At 44.8% G+C, this 18,866-nt stretch overlaps 1 protein-coding gene across 1 annotated transcript; it reads right to left on the bottom strand.

The window, feature by feature from the left end:
- Positions 1-442: 442 nt before the first annotated feature.
- Positions 443-11,787, bottom strand: LOC116964893 (toll-like receptor 7). Its single transcript, XM_042788835.1, has 2 exons — positions 11,633-11,787; positions 443-3,695 (listed from the first exon to the last, which is right to left on the bottom strand). Exon 2 carries the CDS (start codon positions 3,678-3,680, stop codon positions 555-557), a length of 3,126 nt encoding a protein of 1,041 aa, XP_042644769.1. The 5' UTR covers positions 3,681-3,695; positions 11,633-11,787; the 3' UTR covers positions 443-554.
- Between the last annotated feature and the right edge of the window lie 7,079 nt (positions 11,788-18,866).

Below are 18,866 nucleotides of genomic sequence, written 5' to 3'. Positions count from 1 at the left end.
TGCTTTGGGTATTTGCTGAGCTGAAAGCAACGGCAAATGCTTTTCTTTCTTGTCATAAATACATAAAGAACAGAAACTATAATTTTCTATTAAAATCACATTTACTCCAACAGTGATCTGAACAGCAGCAACGTTAGGCACAGCCAAACTCCTCCCGACAGTCTGTGTGCTAGAGTAAGCTGAGCAAGTGTCTCCCCCACACTTGACCCAAGCACAGGAGGTGCTGGAGGCCTCCAGTGAACTGGAAGCTGGAAGTGGTGATTCTGAGCTAAACCAGGGACTTCCAGGGGGTAGTGCATCGCCTCTTGCTGTGCAGCAATCAGTGCCAAGCAAGGTGCGTGTCAGCTAAACATCTGTGCTGGCAACGGTTTCTGTTCAATCTTGTCATGGCAAAACAAGTGAACTATCAGCTTTGGGACTCATTGTGCATTTCTCTTTGAGCTATGACATCACAGTTCCCCCGATCTCCTCCACGCTTCACCAGCTTCTGCAAACAAAGCGTAGGATCTCTTGCTCACTGTGCATCATAACAGTATTTAGAGGGAAGGGTAGAGCTAGACAATTTCTTGGAGTAGCTTGTTGTCAGCCAGGGTATTGCTCGTAGCTATTGCGTTTTTCAGGCACTGCCAGAAGTAAGGCTGAGATCGAGGGTTAGCCGGCCATTCCAGGACAGAACTTCTGCAGAGCCTCTTCCTCAGCCGGACATACCGGGACTTCTGCAAAACCTTCTCGAGAAATACCAATATAATGACGTCCATTTTTTCATCTAGAAGGCGCTGGTGGGCCATGTAAAACGTTGTCTTGAAGGTGCCGCTTTTAATATACTTGTTGGTCAGCACAAATATGGTCTTTTTGCTCAGCTGGATGCTCTGGGAAAGGTTGTCAAAGACTGGCTGTCCTGGGAGCCAGTCCCTTTCTTCCAGGCATAAGTTGAACTGTCTGGCTTTTTGGTCTTCCAGCCTTTCAACCAGTTCTGACAGCACCCACTCATTCACAGCGGGATCTTCATTGTCATAGGCAACAAAAGCATCGTAGCAAGCCTCTGGCAAAGATAAACGCCGATAGCCCTTCCACTTGGCAGTGCAGTAATGGTAACTATACCACACATCCCAGAAATAGAGATGGCTCGTCACTGCGAACACCATCAAGCCTAGGACACTTGAAGCTGACAGAGCATACAAGATCAAATATGAGGTGTCCAGCTCACAGGTATACAGATCCAAGAAAACTACGCTCCTCCCTTTATGTGCCCCTGGGCCAGCACAGGTCACGTCTGTGGCCAGAAGAGGGATAGTCACTTGAGTCTGATTGATCCACCAAACAAACCACACGGCATCACAATTGCACTTGAAAGGATTGCCATGCAAAAGCAGCGTCCTTAGGTTGTTAATGATGTGTTCAGGGAAGCTAGATTTCTTAATTATTTCAATCTTGTTTGAGCTGAGGTCCAAGTATTTCAATTTAAAAGCGCCTCTGAGAAAATGTTTGGTTAGCCGTTGAATGCGATTGTTTCGGAGCATCAGTTCTTGGAGCATTGAAGAGCAATTGGACAGTTCTCGGGGAACGGTAGCCAGAAGGTTATTGCTGAGGTCCAGAGTTACTAGTTTCTTCAGATAGTGGAGCTTTCCCCAGTTGAAACTCTTCATCTGGTTATTGGTTAAGTTGAGGATCTTGAGCTCAGGAGGCAGAGCTTCAAAAACACCATGAGGCAGAAAACTGAGGGAATTGAAAGAAATATCCAGTTGTTCCAGGCTGGTCAGGTTCCTGAAGAATGACAAGTATCTTGCATTCCCATCCTTCCATAGTACATCTAAACGATTTCCTCTGAATTCTAAAATGCGAAGAGATTGACTTTCCATTCCTGTGCTAATAGAGGTAGAAATCTCATTCTCATTCATCATCAACTTCTTCAGATGGGCCAAGTTTTTCATAAAATTAAGCACGTGAGTAACACCTTCTGCCAAAAAATAATGTTTGTTATTGCTCAGGTCTAGAATTTCTAAAAGTGCTAGCTCTTTGAAAGCAGTTGAGTATAGCAAGTCAATCCTGTTGTTAGAAAAATCCAGATATTTCAATCCAGACAAGTAGTGGAATTCACTTCCATTTAGAGTCTGACTTATTGCATTACCTGACAAGTTGAGGCATCTGAAGGAACTAAGTTCCCGGAAGTCTGAGGGGTTAATAAAAAAAAAGTTGTTTCTGCTTAAATCCAGAGTTTCTCCATATTTCAGGCACTCTTCTTTAACTGAAGATTGGTAGGAAGCAGCCTCTTTGTCTTTGGACCTGCAACTTCGCCCATACTCATCATACCTGAAATAATGCATCTCTTGCAGCACTTGCCTGTTGTATTGCTCTACTGAAATCCTAGGATCAGAGCAAAATCCATAGAAGTTGCTTTCACCTGAAGATGGAGAAATTTTATTCACTGAGAGGTCTATCAGTTTAAGAGCTGGGAATTTCTTGAACACCCTCAGGTCGGCAACTTTAATAAAATTAGTCCCAAGATCCAACACTGTTAGATTTCTAAGACCCAGCAACGGATCTAGATTTCCTTCTCTCAGTTCTTTAAAGACGTAACCCCTCAGCCTCAGGGTTTCCAGGTTCAAGAGGGAAGAAAATGTCTTAGACAGATTCAAGGATGGAGAATACATCTTCAGTTCAAAGTTAAAGGACAGATCGAGCTCTACTAGGCTGGGGATAGAGTTCAAAAACAGAGCATCTCCGATCTCCTTTATGAGGAAATTTTGGGAGAGGTCAAGCTCTTTGAGATTCTTGATGTTTTTAAACCAGCTGCTGGGTATACTCTGAAGAGAGTTACTGTGAAGTCGCAAAATTCTTAGATTTGTCAAGGAATAAAAAGCCTTTGAATGTATCTCAATTGTGCCCTTGGGGCAGGGAACGCAAGGATATGGGGCGTTATAGCAACGTGGGCAATTACCACTTAGATCAAGAATTTCTAGGTTGTGAAGGGCACTTAAATCATGTTCTTGAATCACCTGAATCATGTTATTGTAGATATACAATTCCTTTAGAGTGGATGACAAATTGGGTGGAATATGAGTTAAGTTGTTAGACTTCAGGGATAGTATTGTTAATTTTTCCATCTCCAGAAAGGCTGTTCTCTCAATTTCAAAGGAAGCATTGCATGGATTACGGTAGTAACAGTTCTGTCCCAGATACAATACTTCTATGTTTCCTAGCTCTGACAAATTGGCTTTTTGGATAGAGAAGATATGGTTGGCCTCTAGACTCAGCAGACTTAAAGAAGTAGGAAGGCCCCGGGGGATTTCAAACAGCTGGTTTGCGTCCAAATACAATGACTTCAATCTTGTCAGGGCAGCAAAACTGCCATTCTCAATCTTTGGTCTCATGTTGCACACATGATCTTTGGGCCCCATTCTGACAGGCATACAGTTACATCTGAAGTCAATCTCCACAAGGTTTTCAAGATAAGCAAAGGGTGTTGAATAGATATGGTGTATATGGTTAATATTCAGGGTAAGGTTGGTAGCATTTGCAGGGATCCCTCTGGGGACTTCCATGAGACGCCGATCGGTGCAGTCCACTGTCACAGTGCCTTCAGAGGCTTTAACATCACAGGGTAGACTTTTGGGAAACCAAGCTGCTGACAGCAGCATCGGAAATAGGAAGAGCAAGACCAAGAGCGATGCATTTGACATCTTTGCATGAGGTACCTAAAAATAAGGAAATAGAGAGGTTTTAGTTTAATGCTCTGAGAATGTCCTGGGTTTGAGTGAATGGCGGATTTTTTTGGTATCAGAGAAGGGAGGTACAGAGGTGGCCACATTTGAGAAGCTTCTCAAAGCTCCTGTGTCTCAAAATCATACCCACCTCTGCACTAAGTTCAAGCCAATAATCTGTGTCTCTGGGATAAACTATTTGTCCTGGTTCAGGCTGGAATAGAGTTCCTGTTTGTTTTAGTAGCTGGAGGAGTGCTGCAGCACCCTGAGACCCCAGGGGCTCCCCAGGTCCCAGTGCCCTCACCTGTGTGCGGGGGCGGGGGGAGCACAGCTGGAGGGCTGAGCCGGGATTGGCTGATATTCCATGTCATGTGACATTGTGCTCACTATATAAAGGCAGGAGAGGGCTGGGAGAGGCTGCCACTTCTGGGAGTGTGGCTGTGGTGGCTTTGTGTTTGGGATCACTGGCTGGGAGCAGGTGGGTGTTGGTCGGGGGGTGGTGAGCAGCTGTATGGTACATTACCTGTTGATAGTGCTGTCAGTGTATTATTCTGTTACTATTATTAAACTGTTTTTATCTCAACCCGCGAGTCTCCCTTTGCCCCTCCGATTCCCTCCCCACTCCCAAGTCGGGGGGAAGGGTGAGTGAGCAACTGTGTGGCATTTAGCTGCTGAGTAGGCTCAAACCACAACACTATTTGAGAAGGGAACTAGGAGGAGGAGTTGAACATGTGAGGAGGTGTTGTGGAGCTGCATGAACAGCAAGGCCAGTGAAGGAATGGAGGAAGAAAGGAAGGCGGCGGTGTGCTGGAGCAGAGACGCCGCTGTATCCTGAGGTGAGATGGTAGGGTTCCCTCCCCCCACTGCCATCCACAAAGGTCTACGGTGGAGACAATACTGATTTATGGCATGTGAGGGATCCCAGATGATAATTTAAGGTGACTGTGCCCAAAGGAGGCCTGGACCCTATGGGAAGAATCAGTCCCCGCTGCTGCAGTTGATTGCTAGGATTGCAGCGTGTGGGGGTGTCCCACACTGGAGCAGCTCAGGAAGGACTGCAGCCCGTGGGAGGGACTCCAGTTGGAGAAAGTTGGTGTCCTACGCTGGAGCAGCTGAGGAAACACTGTGGCCCTTGAAAGGGACTCACATCAGAGAAAGTTTTTGGAGGACCCTCTCCTGTGAGAGAGGGACCACGCTGGAGCAGGGGGAAGAACCTCCAGAAGTTCCTCCCCCCCTACCTCCAAAGATGGAAGAAGTGGCAGCACTGACTGTACCCCCCATTCCCTGCTTGTTGTGCTGCTGGGGGGAGGAGGTAGAGATATCAGGAGCAAAGCTGAGCCCAGGAAGAAGGGAGGGGTGGAGGGAGGTGTTTTTAAGATGTGGTAATGCTTCTCACTGTCCTACTCTGTTAGGTGTTGTTGTTGTTAGTGTCTGTAATAAATCCATGTTCTTTTTTAATTCCCCTAACAAGTCTGTCTTTTGCCCATGACCATAATGGGTGTGACATCCTCGCTGTCCTATCTCAATTCCCAAGCATTTATTTATTTTCTCCTTTTCAGTGATGGGGGGGAAGGGAGAAGTGAGCAGCTGTGTGGTGCTCAGTTGCCCTCAGATCTCAAATCACAACAGAAAACAGCTCATAGGACATTAGAACAAGCATATACTCGGTTAGACCAAATATATAGCTAACCTCCGGTTCTGTCTCTCACACTGCCTAGAAGTGGATGCACAGGTAGGAATATCAGTTTGAGGATGGCAGATGTTAGGATTTCCTCAAACGCTTTCTTTACTTTCTTATCCCTAAGTATTGTACTGTTAAGATAAATATAAATTTCTAAACAATGAATCATTAAAAAAAAAAAATCTACTGAAAAATTAATGAGACAGGTGATTAAATGCTACGTCTCTGTGAAATTTCTTTTTTTAAGGGGCAACAAATGGTGTTAAACAACCAGCAGATTGCCATTCTATAATAGTGTAAATGAGCAAAGATAATTTTTCGAAGCATATGAAAGGTAGAGAAAATCTTTTATCCTTTAAAAGCTAGTATAAATTTTCAAAAGCACACCAACTAACTGGTGAGTGCCTAAATTGAATTTCACATTATCATAAGGATTCTTCCTCTAGTAAGTGTTATAATGGATGTATGGCTGAACTAAGCCAGTCAATGACTATACTGCCACATGGTTTAACAGCAGCTTGCATTGCTACTGTCCAATAAGGACAGAGGGCCCATGGAGCACTGTATCAATGCGTGTAAAATAAAATACATGTAATAAACTGTATCAAATTGTCCTGGGTTGAGTGAGTGGTGGAGTTTTTGGTGGCAGGGGAGGGGGCTATCGGGGCGGCCCCCTGTGAGAAGCTTCTCGAAGCTCCCCCAGCTCCAAGTCAGCTCCACTTCTGTTTGGGAAATTGAGCCAATCGGCTGCGCCTCTGCGATAACGTATTTAAGAAGGGACATGGTGACGGGCAGTGGGACTTGTGAGGAGGAGTTGCTGCAGCTGCGTGAACACCAAGGTCAGTGGAGGAACGGAGGAAGAAAGGAGGGGGGAGGTGTGCCGGAGCAGAGACCCCCCTGTATCCTGTGGTGAGACGGCAGGGTGGCCCCCCCGCCACCCATGGAGATCTGCGGTGGAGCAGACATTGATTTATGGCCTGTGGCTTCTGCTTGGTATAATCAAGGTGCTGTGCCCGAGGAAGCCCGGGGTCTCATGGGAAAAGGCAGCCCCGCTGCTGTAATTCAGTGCTGGGAGGATTGCAGCATGCGGGGGTGTCCCACGCCGGAGCAGCTCGGGAAGGGCTGCAGCCGTGGGAGAGAATCCAGTCAGAGGAAGTTAGTGACCCATGACGGAGCAGTGTGGGGAATGCTGCGGCCCATGGGAGGAATTCATGTCGGAGAAAGTTTGTGGAGGACTGTCTGCTGTGAGAGGGGGACCACGATGGAGCAGGAGGAACAAGTTCTGGACACTCTCCTCACTGAAGATTAAGGAAGTGGTAGCGCTGACTGCACCCCCCGTTCCCTGCCCCTGCACCACTGGGGGAGGAGGTAGAGATATCAGGAGCAGAGCTGAGCCCGGGAAGAAGGGAGGGGTGGGGGGAAGGTGTTCTCAAGATACGGCAATGCTTCTCACTTACCTACTCTGTTATGTGTTGTTAGTGTCCGTAATAAATGTATGGTGTTTTTTTTTTTTTTTTTCTTCCCCTAACGAGTCTGCCTTTTGCTCATGATCATAAAGGGGAGTTTTTCCCCATCCCAGTCCTATCTCCAACCCCAAACCTATCTCTCTGTCCCTTCTCATTGCCGGAGGGGGAGGGAGAGAGCTGCTGCATTGTGGATGGCTGCCAACCAGGCCCAAACCACGACACAAATCATGTAAATAAAAAAGTGTAAAAATGAAAATCAAAGACAAATTTAAGATTGAGCACGTCCCATAACGGAATAATAATCAGTAAATAATCAGAGCCAAAATCCTACAAGTGTTTAAGGAACCTTCCAAGGCACACTCTTGGTCTTCCAAATCTTTATGGTCTTGCTTACTTTATAAGTTTGTGTGTATATGGGAATACCAATAAGCTTTTACTACTTCACAAGATAGTAGTTACTTCCTCAGTGTCATGGTTTGAGCCCAGTTGGAAGCCTAACACCATGCAGCCACTCTCTCTCTCTTCTCTTCCGGCAATAATAGGGGACAGAGAGCCAGGCTTGGGGTTCGAGATAGGACTGGGATGGGGAAAAATCACCCTTTATGGCCATGAGCAAGAGGCAGACTCAGGGGAAGAAAAATAGAGCATACATTTATTAGAGATACTAACAAAACTTAACAGAGTAGGACAGTGAGAAGCATTGCCACATCTTTATAACACCTTCCCCCCACCCCCCTCACTTCTTCCCGGGCTCAGTTCTGCTCCCGATATCTCTACCTCCTCCCCCAGCGGTGCTGGGGCAGGGAATGGGAGGTGCAGTCAGTGCTGCCGCTTTTTCCATCTTTAGTGGGGGCAGATTCTGGAGCTTGTTCCCCCTGCTTCATTGTGGTCCCCCTCTCACAGGAGACAGTCCTCCACAAACTTTCTCTGACATGAGTCCCTCTCATGGGCTTCAGCATTTCCGATGCTGCTCCAGCGTGGGACACCCCCTCATGCTGCAATCCTCCCAGCACTGAATTACAGCAGCGGGGCTGCCTTTTCCCACAGATCCTCGGACTTCTTCAGTCACAGCACCTTGATCAGATAGGCAAAAAGCACAGGCCATAAATCAATGGCTGCTCCACCGCAGATCTCCATGGATGGCAGGGGGGGGCGCCCTGCCGTCTCACCACAGGATACAGGGGGGTCTCTGCTCCGGCACACCTCCCCCCTCCTTTCTTCCTCCGTTCCTCCACTGACCTTGGTGTTCATGCAGCTGCAGCAACTCCTCCTCACAAGTCCCACTGCCCGTCACCACGTCCCTTCTTAAATACGTTATCGCAGAGGCGCAGCTGATGGGCTCAGTTTTTGAGCAGAGGTGGAGCTGGGGGAGCTTCAAGAAGCTTCTCACAGGGGGCAGCCCCTATAGCCCCCTCCCCTGCCACCAAGAAACACCACCACTCACTCAAACCCAGGACACTCAGCAGCAGTCAAGGTCAAAGAAACCCTGTCCCTCTGGCCAGGGGCAGGCAGCCAGGCAAGCAGGCTGCCAGCCTTGGCTTGCCTAGCACAGGCAGAGGGGCCCTGACCATTTTGCTGCCCTGCACAGCTTCTTAACTGCCCGTGTCCAGTACCAGTCAAGAGATTTAAAGACGGTATAACCCACAGTAGTCAACATCATCATTTCTCCTGGGAAAACTCCGTGTTGGAGATGCATGGCACACAGAATGCTCTTAAACAGCCAGGATCAGTTATGCACGGAATAATACTGACTAAATGGGGATACCCAGTTGAGCAGCTGAAAAATCAGATAATTAGGAAAGTCTTCAGGCTACACAGAATAGTTTTTTCTCCTTCACTGGGACAAAAGAACATATAATGATCCACTCAAACAACATGTCAAAACACTGTTGAGAGTTACCTAAGACATGCCTAGTTGGTGACACAGACTCGGAGATTAATTGAGGCTTCCTGTTATATGCTCTGTTTACTCAGACCACTGTGTCCTTGAATAACTTTGTGTTTCCACGCTACCTTAGATAACTCTGCTAAATCTACCTATGCATCTGTGTAGCTGGAGGAGTGCTCTAGTGATGAGCAGGGCAGCAGATGTTAGAGAGGCCAGATCAAGTCTCACACAGCACCACACTACTGCTGTCTAGATTCAAAAGGAAAATGGAGTCACTCTGGGGATTCCTTCAGTCACTTTTTGAATGTAAATCTTCACCATGGATGGAAAAAATATAAAATCCAACTGCAGACCTTGAATTCAGTATAACCTAATGTTGTACTACACCACAGCCTTTCCTCTCTCTACCAGGATTTCCTTTGCCATTGCCAGGAAGTGCGACAGTGCTTTCTTCTTTTCAGCAGATCCTCAGAAAAAAAGGCAATGTAACTAAATGTCCCAGCTGGTAGCCATGACTATCATTCATACAGTGACTCATGGAAAGCTAACCTGGAATAAGCAGGCTATGCCTGTGAATTCACATTTATTTTCAAGTCTCTGGAAGTTCAACTGGCTGGAAGTCATTTGTTAGGAATCAAAATAACCTTCAATTGGTTTACAGCAATTTGCTTTGGAAACTCACCCAGATGGAGGCCACTGCATAAGACAGTTCACCAGTGTCTTCTGTACAGTCTAACCAATCAACTTGAGAGGATGATTAATTTTTCTGATTTCCTGATGTAGACAAGCACTTGGATGAAAATGACAAGTAAGAATAATCACAGTAAGTGGGGAGCAAATTTGGAGAAGATAAAATGCATTAATTTCCTCCCACTATCACAGCTTTTTTTTTTAGATTTTTTTTTTTTTTTTCCACTAATAAGGGTGGAAATAGCGGGTATGTGGGAGGGCTGTATTTTACCATTGATACTGATTACATGGAAGACTGAAGGTCTGTCTTTGAATGAAAAAGAACTGCTAAAGAAAAGTCTGGGTATGTTCTTGTAAATATTTTGCCTTTCTTCTTTCCCAAGAGACATGTCATATTATGCATGTAAAAGACTTCACTAGACTAATGAAAAACCAAAGAGTGCCTCTCCTAAATGAATGGCCCCTGGTGTCCCAGTTCCTGCCTACCTCCATCTCTTGCTTTACCAGACCAACATACCCCAGGAGCCAGGGTTGTTAGCCAAGGCAGGTGCCCATGGAGCACGGCAGAGAGGTGGCAGGGAAACCAAAGAGACTTTCTTCAGTGTTGCTCCATCACGTGGATGCCATTCAACTTTATCCCTTGATGCATGCCACTGCAGACCGTGAAGTGCCGACCCTCACCAGCCACGGACACGGTACCTGCAGTCACTGAGGGAAACACTGACAATCGTCACTGATCACACTCCAGCAGCCTGTCTTCCTTTAAAAAAAAAAAAAAAAGAAAAAAAAAAAAAGGAAGGAAAACCTCTGCTGATAACTGGGGGTCAAACCACAGCTTTGCTGCTTTTGAAGAAAAGCTAATTACAAGCATCCTTTAATGATTTGCTCAACCAAATTAAAACCCTCTGTCCAAGCACTAGAGCAGGACCTGGGCAAGGTGAGAATGCAGTCTAGATTGCCACAAGCTATCTACATAAACTCAGACTTGGCCACTGCAGCCAGACACCTAATTTTAGGCAGTTACCCAAGTTCCTCAATTCACTGCCATCGACGTGGGCTGCACTGACGTTCAAGAGAGAGTGCTGAGAGAGGGGAGAGAGGCCCCTCTGCAGGCACTGCTCGACTCGGGAGGTGGAGGGAGCTCTGCCCGACTACTCACCGAACAGAGACTAACACTGAAGGTTTAGGTGCCTAAAATCAGGCGCAATGAATCTGGGCCTTAGAAGTCTTCATGAATGTGTTTCTGGATTTCTTAAGAAGCTAAAAAATGCCTCTTGAGACTTTCACGATGCTCAGATTTTGAACTATCATGTATTACAGTATTTTTAGGAACCTAGGTGGTGTTGCAGATCCAGCCTAGTTCCTACTGTCTTTGTGCTTCATTTCTTTGTATCTCCTTCTCTTTCCTGACACCCTTTTAATGCATTAGCTCTCTTATTTGTAAACTGTTGCATTCTGGTGCTGCGCCTAACTATTCGTATGTGTAACATCTTGTGTCTGTTATAGTACCAGAACAATTTAAAATGATAGTTTTAATTAGAAGGAACAAGAAGTGCTGCTTCTGCCATGTCTTTGCAATGAGAAGCTAGTTTAAAGGTACAGCTAGAGTATATGCATGCGAACTGTCCTTTTCTGCGATCTGTGCTTGGCTTTATAAGAAGTTGAAAAAGCAATAATCTGCTGGTATTAACTAGCACATGTACAATCCCCTAATGAAACATACAATCACAGAATGGTTTGGGTTGGAAGGAATCTTAAAGATCATCTAGTTTGACCCCCGCTGCCATTGGCAGGAAAAGCTTATACTAGGTGTACAGTACTCTTAAAATATTCAGCAACAGTATTTCTAGGTGTTTCTGAAATATCCTTTTTTTTTTTTTTTTTTTTTTTCTCTAAGGCTTCCATACATATTTTAAGAGGCAACAGGGTGAAAGGCTAGAGAAAAAAACCACCTCATAAGTTACAGCAATTAGTAAAGACATTATTATACTTGTTCTGTAGCACAGTAGTGCAATTAAATGCTAGCCAGTTACTATTAGCACAAATAAATGCTTTGCTTTCATGTCACTATGTATTGCAGCTTCTAACCACAACAGTAAACTGGAATATTTAGAAAGCAGAAAAGGAGCTCATGTTCTTTAAAGTCTTCCATAACAGTTCCAGTCAAAGAGTCTAAGAGCAAATTTAAAATGAAAGTTTAACCTACCGTTTTCTGTGTGCTTGTAGGTCTGGCAAATTTGTTGCTGGAGGAGAGTGTAAATCAGAACATTAGAAAACAGCATAAACGAGGTTCCTGGTGTTTCAGATCAGGTGCAGAGGAGAGTAAAACATGACATAACTCACTCAAGACAACAGCAGTAATCACTACTCTATCACTACTCTTTAGCTGGATGGCCACTTGAGAAACAATTACATATGAAACAACTCCTACAACCTACTTCCTCATACAATTGTACTCAAAATTAAAACAACGGTACGTCATTTACTCCCCCACACCTCCTAAAAATAATTGAGAACTCATAAATTTTCCCTTTTGAACAAATTCTCATGTTATTCATACATCCATGTGCTCTTGTGACTAACAATCTTTTTTCATTTTAGTCTCATAAGTTGCAGTTTGCTCTCTTCTTTACTCTTTTGAACAGTTTTCATTTCAAAGTGTGTATTTACCTAGGTACAGTGTCATACCATAAAGAACTATAATAAGACCTGCTCCAAGAAGATGAAGATTCAAGCCACAGGGAACCCCAAAGGAGGAAGATTGCAAAATACTTGGCAACAGAGTAAAAGATTAATCAGCTATGAGACAAATGCATTACAAAAGGGTAAGATTCACTTCATACAGAGATTTGCAGATGCTCAAGTTCCTTTTTTTTTTTTTTTTTTTAATTTTGTTAGTGTAAGCTGCAAAACAGAGAGAAAGAACTTGTTATTTGACATTAACAATATTTTTTATTTTGAAATTTAGAAATCTTTATTATTATTTGGGGCTTATTTCTGCTGTAAATATCTTCAAGAACTGGGACAGACCTCTTAAGCTGAATACTTTGTGGAAGAAATGTCCACTATAGTGAATGAGAACCAAAATAAACCAAGAAAAAAAGAATTGTAGTAAGGGCATGGGAAACAGCATGCAAAAAAATAAAAACTGTGCAGGAGAATGTAGAAGGGACAAAGTTAAAGATGGCATGGCTGGATTTAAGCTGGTGGCAGTGCAGCATTTCACGGTCCACAGTGTCTGTTCAACAGTTTCTTACTTAGAAGTTTCTATGCTGAGCAGGACAGACTAGTCCAATGCTTAGGATATTGATTAGGGGAAGTTGTTGTTGTTTTTGTTTTTGTTTTTTTTTGTTTTCACGTACTCTTTCCCTACATATTTTTCTTTACACTTTAAATAGCAGTTCATAATTTCTCTGACTGTGGTGGAGCTGAGGAACTCATTTTGGAAGACGGGAACCTGAAGAATGAACAGGGAAAGACTTTGCAATCATACTGTAAAATTCCCTAGTTTTAGTGGCTGAGTCATATAGACATAAACAAAAGCAAGAAAGTGTACAGCATCGTTACTCTTTCAATCAAGGCCTAGGAAAGGGCTCATTACTTCACTGTAGGTTCAGGACTATATTCCTCACCTTTGGGCCTGATTACTACAAGTACTGTAATAAAGTACAATTCCTATGCTATTTACTGGTAACTGGATTTTTCTTTTCACACGAGAGGCACTGAAGTTTCCATTGGCGTTTATTATAAGTGACGCAGACGTCTCACTAAAATCCTGCTGTGTTCTGCAAGGCCATTCAATGCATTTTGGGTAAGAGGCAAACCTTCCTTGCCGACACCCTACGCTGGCTATGCCACTCCAAATATTTCCCAGATTGTATGTCACCAGAAGAGAAAGTTGTCTTTCACACATTTGTAGCTATTCACGTTATTGTAAAGCAAATGTGCTTACATTACAAATGTGTGAAGTGAGAGACTGACTTGGCACAAGCTGGACAGTGAAAGCTGATTTCTTTGAGCACCTAAGCACATTCCTGGCATATGACACTGGAACATCGCTTAAACATGAGATGCTTAGTGCCCACTTGCTTTGGTTGTAAGAAGGATTTCTAAAGCACAGCATCCAGTCACCCAACCCTGTAATTTTCCACAGGTGTTCAGTGCCTTTGGACATCTTCCTTGCAAACAATATCTACAAAACTCAGAAATTTAGCTCTACCGATGCTTTGCCTTTTCTTTTGGACTAAGGCTGATTTTATTTTTTTCATATCAGGAACTCACTGTCACCCAGCCAAGGACACATGAGTTTCAATTCCGCGCAGAATGAAACTGCAACTTGAGCTGAACAGTAATGAAATGCAGAGTGCTTTTTTGCCTTTTTTTTTTTTTTTTTTTTACCCTAAGAAACGTGGGAAGCAAAATACAGCAGTATTTGCCTTCAAAAGGTGGGGGCTAAATGGAGGGTGTCTCGGCAGTCCAAACCTTCAGAACTATAATTTGATTTTTAGAGGCACAGGGAGTCACCGATTTACTGATATTAAAAGCTCAGCTTTCCCTCAGATTTTGTGCAAAATCTCTTTTGCCTCCTGTGAAACGCAAAGTAAATGAAAGCAGAGAAGTACTTCCTGCTGTGCCACATGCTAGGGGAGGACCCACTGGTTAGAACACATGTATTTTACCACCTCTGTGAGCAAAGAATAGGAATTAAAATAGAGCAAGAGCTTTTACTCTCCCTAATCCTCATCTACAGGTTTGTTTTTCAGTCAGATTGAAATTGGACTGGTGAACATTACATTTTCTTTTTTTTTTTTTTTTTTATTTTCTGTCTTCTAAATGAAAACTGACAGCAAGGTGTTTTAGTTTCTATATCAAAATCAGGATTCTACTGTGTTTATTTTGAGGTTGGGTAGTTTACCTGAATTCTTAAACTCTTGCAATAATGTCTTTTCTCTAATGTGGTAAATCTCATACCAACCCCTTGAGCTCTGCCCTTCCATCAGTACTTCACCCAGCACTCTGTGAACTCTCTCATACCACAGCTGGACAACTTGTCCAGAAGGATGCTGTGAGGGACGATATCAAAAGACTTTACTAACATCCAGAAAGACTACATCCACTGCCTTCCCTTCATCCACCATGTGGGTGACCTTAACATAGAAGGGTATCAAATTAGTTAAACAGGACTTTCCTCTTGTGAACCCATGTTGACTGTGCCTGATGATTGCATTATGTTTTAAATGCTTTTCAATATTACCCAGTATAACCTTCTCCATATTTTTCCAGGAACTGAGGTTAGACTAATAGTTTTGTAGTTTCCTGGGTCTTCCCTCATGCTTTTTTTTGTAGAATGGAATAACACTGGCTAGCTTCCAGTGAGCAAGGACCTCCACAGACTCCCAAGACATTTGATAGATGATTGAGAGGGGTCCTACCATAACATCTGCTAGCTCCTTCAGAACTCTGGGATGAATCCCATCAGGCCCCATGAATGTGTGAACATTCAGCTGATACAGCTGGTCCCTTACAATTTCAGTGTTCACAAATGGAAAGTCACCATTCCTGCGGTCGTGGTCCTCCAAATCAGGGGACCGGACAGCCCAAGGTCTATCAATATTATTAAAGACTGAGGCAACAAAAGGATTGAATGCCTCCGCTTTTTCTTCAACCCCATTTGTCAGGTGACCAACTTCAACAAGTATCAGTCCCAAGTTTTCTTTATATCTCTTCTTGCTATTAACATACTTTAAAAAGCCCTTCTTGTTATCTGAAACAACACTGGCCAGTTTCAGCTCTACTTGAGCTTTGGCCTTCCATGTCTTCTTCCTGCATAAGCAAAGCACAGCCCTATATGCTTCCTGCGAAGCCTGACCTCGCTTCCAGAGATCACACAATTTCTTTTTCCACATGAGCTCAATGAGGAGTTCCTTGTTCTGCCAAGCTGGTCTTCTGCCCCACTTGCAGGGTATCCCATACCAGGTGATGTCATGCCCCATATATAAACTGGGGGAGGGAGTTGGCTGGGGGGAACCACAGCTTGGGGATTGGCTGGACATCAGTCAGCAGATGGTGAGCAATTTTATTGTGTATCACTTGTATATTCTTTTACCATTAATATTTTCCCTTCCTTTCTGTCCCATTAAACAATCTTTATCTTAACCCATGGGTTTTACTTAGGTTTTTTTTTTTCTGATTCTCTCTCCCAACCCACCAGGGAGTAAGCAAGCAGCTGTGTGGTACTTAATTGTCAGCTGGGGTTAAACCACAACAGTCCTTTGAGAGGCAGTCCTGAAGGACAAAAGAGTCCAGGAAGGCTGGACATCCTTCAAGAAGGAAATCTTAAGGGCACAGAAGCAGGAAGTCCCCATGTGCTGAAAAGCAAGCTGGCAGGCAACAAGACTGGCCTGGCTGAACAGAGAGCTTTGGCTGGAACTCTGGAAAAAAAGGAGAGTTTATGACTTTTAGAAGAAGGGGCAGGCAAGTCAGAAGGACTACAAGGATGTTGTGAGGTTATGCAGGAAGAAAAATAGAAAAGCCAAAGCTAGAACTTAATTTTGCTACTGCAGTAAAAGAAAATAAAAAATGTTTCTATAAATACATTAACAACAAAAGGAGGGCTAGGGAAAATCTCCTTCCTTTAGTGGATGTGGGAAGAAACATAGTGACAAAGGCTGAGGCAAAAGATGAGGTACTTAATGCGTTCTTTGCCTCAATCTTTGATAGTAAGACCAATTGTTCTCAGGGTATCCAGCCCCCTGAGCTAGAAAACAGAGACGGAGAGCAGAATGAAGCCCCCATAATCCAAGGGGAAATGGTTAGTGACCTGCTGCACCACTTATACACACATAAGTGTATGGGGCCAGATAGGATCCATCCAAGGGTACCGAGGAAGATGGTGAAAGTTCTCACCAAGCCACTTCCAATCATTTATCAGCAGTCCTGGTTACCTGGGGAGGTCCTAGTTGACTGGAGGTTAGCAAATGTGACATTCATCTACAAGAAGGGATGGAAAGAGGATCTGGGGGACTACAGGACTGTCAGCCTGACATCAGTGCTGAGGAAGGTTATGGAGCAGATCACCCTGAATAATATCATGTAACACATCCAGGTCAACCAGCTGATCAGGCCCAGTCAGCATGGGTTTATGAAAGGCAGGTCCTGCTTGACTAACTTGATCTGTGACTAGATGACCCGCTTAGTGAGTGAGGGAAACGCTGTGGATATTGTCTACACATACTTTAGTAAAGCCTTTGACACCATTTCCCACAGCATTCTCCTGGAAAAACTGGCTGCTTATGGATGGGAGAAGTGTATTCTTCAATGGGTAAAAAACTGGCTGCATTGTCAGGCCCAAAGAGTGGTGGTGAAGGGAGCTAAATCCAATTGATGGCCAGTCACAGGTGGAGTTCCCCAGGGCTCAGTATTGGGGCCAGTTCTGTTTAAGATATTTATCAACAATTTGGATGACAGGATCAAGTGCACCCTCAGTAAGTTTGCAGTTGACAATGCCAAGTTGGGAAGGAGTGTTGATCTGCTTGAGGGTAGGAAGGCTCTACAGAGGGATCTGGACAGGCTGGACCAATGGGCCAAGGTCAATTGGTTGAGGTTCAACAAGGCTCAGTGCCAGGTCCTGCACTTGAGTCACAACAATCTCACTCAACACTGCAGGCTTGAGGAAGAGTGTCTGGAAAGCTGCCAGGTGGAAAAGGACCCATGGGTGTTGGTCAACAGCTGGCTGAGTATGAGCCAGCAGTGTGCCAAGGTGGCCAACAGCATCCTGGCTTGTATCAGAAACAGCGTGGCCAGCAGGACTAGGGAAGTGATCATCCTCCTGTACTTGGCACTGGTGAGGCTGCACCTCAAATACCACGTTGTTTTGGGCCCCTCTACAAGACAGACATCGAGGTGCTGCAACATGTCTAAAGAAGGGCAACGAAGCTGGTGAAGGGTCTAGAACACGATTTGTATGAGAAGCGGCTGAGGGAACTGGGGGTGTTTAGCCAAGAGAACAGAAGGTTGAGGAGAGACATTATTGCTCTCTACAGCTACTTGAAAGGAGGTGGCAGTAAGATGGTTGCCAATTTCTTTTCCCAAATAACAAGTGATGAGAGGAAAGGTAGATACTCAGATCAGTTACTTTCTCTCTTCAATGTCTTTTGTTCTTTCATGTCCTTTCCTTTTTCTTACATGTATAGAAGAGACCTGGCGAAGAGCACAATCACAACCCATTTCTCACTCATGACAACCGGACTGGGTGGGGCTGAGATGCAGTCCGTTTTCTCCACAGCAGCCCCTATGGTGCTGTGTTCCAGACTGGTGACCAAACCAGTGTTGATAACACACCACTGGTAGGGCTACTGGGGAACTTGCAGAGCCTCAGGGGCCTCCTCTGCTTCTCACACTGCCACCCCCGCCCCCTTCCTGGGAGCAGGCTGGGGTGGGCAAGAGGCTGGGAGGGGGCACAGCGGGCACACAACAGACCCCAAGTGATTGAAGGGGTAACCCATGCCATATGGTGCCGTGCCCAGCAATAAAACCTGGGGGGCAGTTTTGCCAAAACAGCCGCCACTCAGAGGCTGACCAGGCATCTGTCTGCTCCTGGCAGGTAGTGAGGGGTTGCTTTTACAACATCTGCGCTTTTTAAATTTTCCTTCATTTATTAGCCTGTCTTTATCCCCACCCAGGAGCTGCTCTCACTTCTGCCCTCCCGATTCTCTCCCCAGCCCGACTCGGTGGGGGCTTGGCTGCCAGCCGAGCTCAGCCACCACCCAGCACACAACAGACTGCAGAGCACCAGCATTGGCAATACACGCCTGGTGAACAACTCAGAGGGATTTGTGCAGTGGAAACGCGCTCAGGTTTCACTCCCGATAGCCCCCTGCCTCAGCAACAGGCTCTGAGCCCTTGACATTTAAAAAAACCCTGAGTCTAGGACAAGAGTTGACAGAAAGCCTACAGACTTTGAGTATTTTACTGAGAAAGGAGAAAATTTGTACTTCCACTAGGGAAGTAGAAGGAGTCAAAATGAGGTTTACAGGCAAATATGAGCTAGAACCTCTACACTTCTGCTATGCAACATGGTGCTTTTTCCTTTATTTCAAAATAACGGTGCTGAGAGAAGAAAGTTTCCCACCAGGCAAAACTATCATCTGATCTTCAGACCAGAATCCCAGCATGGACTGGGGACTGTAGCTCATTAAACACTAAACACCTCACAATCTTCTGTTTCCACGCCTTTTAATTCTGTCAAGAGCAATGGGGTTTCTACAGAGCTGTTGGAATTCACCTATAAGGCCTCGTAAGCATTTCAAGTTTGCAAAAGGCAGCAGACACAGTAAGCTCAATTCTGTGTTTTCCTGCTGCTCTTTCCCTCATCTCATCCTGTTAAATACAGTTGAGTGGGTTTGCTTACAACAATCTGAGAAATAAGACCTTCAGCTGCT

This window comes from Tyto alba, unplaced genomic scaffold (assembly GCF_018691265.1).
Source record: "Tyto alba isolate M040663 unplaced genomic scaffold, T.alba_DEE_v4.0 Super-Scaffold_14, whole genome shotgun sequence".
Lineage (NCBI taxonomy): Eukaryota > Metazoa > Chordata > Aves > Strigiformes > Tytonidae > Tyto > Tyto alba.
This window is presented reverse-complemented; position numbering and strand designations above follow the sequence as displayed.